Below are 4,666 nucleotides of genomic sequence, written 5' to 3' on the forward strand. Positions count from 1 at the left end.
AGGCAGGTTGTTTTCCCAGCACCCACCGCTAAACCCGTGCCGTATTTACCTATTTGGCATAACAGATTGAAATGTTTAGGAACCTATGAAAACGACCAGCCGTGTGGAGCTATAGTGCGCGGTTTGCAGAATATATAGACCTATTATAAGAAGAAGCATAGGTGGGAGAATCCGCGAAAGCGAGGACGTTATTACTAAAGGCAGCAGAGCATTATACAGCGGGCGAAGATGTGGGAAGTTGGCGTGTATTGCCAGAAATTCAGCAGCAAGGCGTTGTTGGCCCGATTGTTCCAGGTAAACGCGCACAACCCAGCCGCTAAGAGAGAAAAATAGAAGGATCCTATCTAGGAGGTATTAGAGGCCGCATTTACACAGGCAATAATTAATATTAAGAGAGCCGATAAGGAAGCGAGCAGTTAGATCCAGGCCAACGACAACTAATTCGAGGTCAATGCATAGTTGAACCGCGCCGGATAGGCAAAGCATTTAAAGAGATTAGATAGCGAGTGGTTGGAGTTGTTAATACGCAAGCCCGAGAAGAGAGAGGGAGCGTTGGCTAATTTGTGTTTTGCAGTTGAGATAGTAATTTAGAAGGCGCAGCAAGCATCTAAAGCCAGCGTGGTTGGATTGGCAGCTATAAATTACATTAATCGACGTGAAACCGGCAACAAAACAAACGAGAAGCCGTTCAGCGCACGCTAGACGGGCAAGACAATAGTTAAATACAGCGCGTATTAGTTAGCTATTGTCCGTTACATTTAGAGAACCCGCAGAATAGAGCCGATTTACAGTAAGGAGATAGAAAAGTCGGAGAGCGAGGGCAATATCTAGAACTAGAGGCCAGTATTTAGGTTAACAGGCAAACAGGGGTTAGTATTAGCAAAGATCGAGATAATAGTAGGGCAGGATGAAGAGGAGGATAGCGATAATAGTGACATTAGCGACGACAGCAGTAATAGCAACAACAGTTATATAATTGATAAGGAGGAGCAAGAGAGGTTAGAGGAGGCTGTTTTAGCATTTATGTTAGCGTTGTTGGACTACCTGTTCACGGACAACAAGTACACCAGCGCATTAATTAGCGGCATGGCCGTTTTAGGTATTAGCCAGCAATGCGGTTGGGAAAGCGCGTTAATATACACGCCTAAGATTGCAGCTATTATTAATATATCCCGTATATTGGTTTTATATCAGGCCATAAAAATGCGTAAAGAGCGCGCGGCGGATATATAACAGAAGGAGCATTTCAGCCAGAAAGACGCCAAGGAAATAGCGCCGGCGCATTTTGAATTTGTGTAAGAGATGGCAGACCGGTTTATAATATTGGTTTAATATAGCGGAATACCGCACCCTATAGATTAGTTGCAGCGGTTAAAGGCGTATAGAATAAAGATCCGGTACACCACTAATACTAAGGGCGTAATTAAGTGGATGGACGATATGTTGTTGTATAGTAATATTTGATTTAGCATGCCCTAGTTGCGTTTAATAGTCCACGGGTTGGTGGAGACAGCCCGGGTTAAGTTGCACCGGGATTTGTTATTGTTGGAAGAGGTCGATTAAGTTGTGCGGGGGCTGTTAAGTGGACAGAAAGCTGTTGCATTGCCAGCTATTAATTGGGCGCATTTAGTAGATAACCCAGCCGAGCAATAGTTGGGATGGAGTTTTATCAAGAACCCGCGAAATTAAGAGTTAGGATTTGGGGGCGTGTATAGAAAGAGGTGGTTAAGTAATTGGGTTAGCTAGGAGCAGAAGATTAGGAAGAAGTTTATTAATATTGGAGCCAGCGACCTAGCAGCCGCTATAGCAGCAAAAGGTAAGTAAGGGTTAGCATAGAAGGGGAAGGAGATCAAGAAGTATACACGAGCAATGCGAGTATTCCGGCAGTATTTGGCAGCGTTGGTGCATATAACGGGTGGGTTGCCAGCGCGTGGAACAGAGTTAATAACAGTGCAGCATTAAAACAGCCCAAATAGCGATAGTAGGGGGATTTTTATTAAGGACGGGTTAGTGGTATATATAACGGCATACTACAAAGGCATAGGAGTTAGTGGAAAGGCCAAGGTTATCCACCAATATTTGCCACGCGCGGTGGGCAAATTAGTGGTGTATTATTTGTGGTTGGTGTTGCTATTTTAGCAGAGGTTAGAGAGTGTATAGGGCGGTTAACCAGCAGAGATTAGTCCATTTATATAGGAGCCCGAGCCCGAAAAGGGTTGGATAATACTACAGAGGAAGCGGAGGCGGGTTCGAATTAATAATACAGCAAGCGCAGAAGATAAAGAGGATAAAGAAGAGGAGGATAAAGAGAAGGATAAAGAGCAAGGAGAAGAAGAATGCAAAGCAATAGAAGAAACCGAAAATATTGCCAAGGATAAAGGGGGAAAGAACACAGTTCCGTTACCTAAGAAATGGAATTCCAACCGTTTAAAGATAGTATTGTAAGGAGCGTTGTTGCAATAGATGGGGGTTAAGTTGAATATTATAGCATGGAGACACGGCACCAAGGCTATATACCGTCGATATATTAATTCCAAGGCGGTTGTAAAGGCGGTGGTGCAGGGCAATAAGAATAATTCGGATAATAAAGACAAAGCATTCGACATCTAGACCGGCTATAGATCCAGGATTAGAGGGGGAATATACAGTTGGTCGATTACAGAGTCGATATTTAGCACCAAGGCAAGGAGGGCACAGTTGCGGAGGGTTAGCACAGAGTGGCATCGGTTTTTGCAGTTCCTGTGCGCGATGCAGACCAAGCTAAAGAAAGGAACCCGCGCGGCAGCCGACAGAAAGGAGGCTATTAAGGAGGAATATTGACGGTGGAAGATAATAAGATTGGTGGATATAGAGCAGCAGTTGAAAGCGTTGGTGGGCGAAAAGGCCGAATTTCGGGGCGTGCAGAGACCAGCATTAAAGGCTATTATGCACTATAAAAGCCCGGTAGTTGCTATTATAGGCATAGGTAGAGGCAAGAGCGTGTTATTTATGTTGCCAGCATTGTGTTCAACAGGCGTAACAGTAGTAGTTGTGCTATTAGTGTTGTTATAGGAGGATATAAAAAGCCGTTGCAATAAAGCCGGCATCGGTTGCGTTAAATAGAACAGTTAAAGTCCGCAAGAATAGGCGCAGGTTGTGTTGGTTACGCCGGAGTCGGCGGTTAGGAAGGCATTTGGCAATTTTATTAACCGACAGCAGTCGATAGGACGGTTGGACCGGATTGTGATTAATAAATGCCACGTAATTTTGGATTTAGTAGGCGGGTGGAGGAGCAGGATATTGGCGTTGAGGAATTTAGTTATAATAGAAACGCAGTTGGTGTATTTAACGGCAACAATCTAGCCCTAAGAAGAGGAGGAATTTATTTAATTAATAGGGTTGCCAGCCAGGGAAGAATACCAGTGGTTTTGGGGGCCAACAACGCGGAAAAACATTATATACCGCATTTAACGATATAATATACAACAGGAAGAGGACGCAGTTGTTAAGTTGGTAGAGAGTTTAAAGCAGAAGCACGCGGGGGGGCAGGTAATTGTATATTACGACACGGTAAAGAAGACAATTCGATTGGCAGAAGTTTTAGAGTGCGTTTGTTTCCACCGAAACGTGGGAAGCAGTAAGAAGAAGAGCGAGTTGGTAAAGCAGTTAACTAAAGGGCGACAGCAGGTGTTCACGGCCACAAACGTATTAGGGTTAGGTATTAATGCGCCAATAATTCGAGCGGTAGTGCACGTTGGAACAATTCGAAAAATGCGGCATTACGCGCAGGAGAGCGGAAGGGCAGGGCGTGATGGGCGGAAGAGTAAAGCAATAATTATGCACGGATTCCAAACAGATAAAAGGGGCGTTGTTTATAAGCAGGATTTCGGGGAGGATGTTAAGGAGGAAATACAGGGATTTATTGTAGGTAGGGGTTGCATAAGAAAGATAATTAACGGTGCAATAGATGGGAACTAAGAGCGAGTAGAATATAAAGAAGGGGAACAGAGATGTTAGTAATATTAAGCGCGTTTAGGGGTAGCGGTTAATAAAGAGGAGGCAGTTATAGAAGCCGAAGCAATAACTAATACAGTAGTTGCCAACAGGGACACAGACAAGATTGTTTTGATTGATTGGAATATACGCGCCAGCACAATAGTTGCAATTAAGGACGCCGATAAGCCCGACAATAATGCATAGGGCGTTACCACAGCAGACAGCGTGTTAGGAGTACCACCAGCAACGCCCCGGATGGAAAAGAAGGCGGTTGCAGAGAGAGTGGAATTTGAGCAGCAGTTGTCGGTTTAAAAGGCACAAGCAATTGGAAAGGCAAGTTTATAGTTAATAGAAGCGTTGGAGGTAGACAGATTAGTTAAATTAATGGAGCAGTGGAAGGTGGGTTGCCAGCGATGTTGGGTATAGGAGGAAAGGAGTAAGGGGCACGACATTTAGTATTGCGATAAGCCGGAAGTGGAGAATATTCGGGTAGCAATTAAGATGTTTCGAGAAAAGATAAACCCGATAAAGAAGGCGCAAGGAAAGGGGGCGAAGACGTTGTGGGCACTATTTTCAGGGTGTTAGGAGTGCGGATTGCTATAGGGGGTTTGCGCAAGTTATAAAGAGGATATAATGCAGGAAGGGTGGCAGAAGTAAAGGGGAAAGAAGTGTTAGTATAAGGGAGTATTAG

General features: G+C 44.4%; 2 protein-coding genes across 2 annotated transcripts; both read left to right on the forward strand.

Moving 5' to 3' along the window:
• Positions 1–1,023: 1,023 nt before the first annotated feature.
• Positions 1,024–1,233, forward strand: BDZ99DRAFT_397161 (uncharacterized protein; the record flags this gene model as incomplete). The annotated part of the gene is made up of 1 exon (XM_033716036.1): positions 1,024–1,233. One exon carries the CDS (start codon positions 1,024–1,026, stop codon positions 1,231–1,233), a length of 210 nt encoding a protein of 69 aa, XP_033571975.1.
• A 1,607-nt stretch (positions 1,234–2,840) lies between these two features.
• On the forward strand, positions 2,841–3,957 carry BDZ99DRAFT_544126 (P-loop containing nucleoside triphosphate hydrolase protein; the record flags this gene model as incomplete). Its single annotated transcript, XM_033726812.1, has 4 exons — positions 2,841–3,039; positions 3,127–3,318; positions 3,469–3,802; positions 3,836–3,957. Exons 1-4 carry the CDS (start codon positions 2,926–2,928, stop codon positions 3,955–3,957), a joined length of 762 nt encoding a protein of 253 aa, XP_033571976.1. The 5' UTR covers positions 2,841–2,925.
• Positions 3,958–4,666: the final 709 nt, after the last annotated feature.

This window comes from Mytilinidion resinicola, assembly GCF_010093595.1.
Source record: "Mytilinidion resinicola strain CBS 304.34 unplaced genomic scaffold BDZ99scaffold_20, whole genome shotgun sequence".
NCBI classification, from domain to species: Eukaryota; Fungi; Ascomycota; class Dothideomycetes; order Mytilinidiales; family Mytilinidiaceae; genus Mytilinidion; species Mytilinidion resinicola.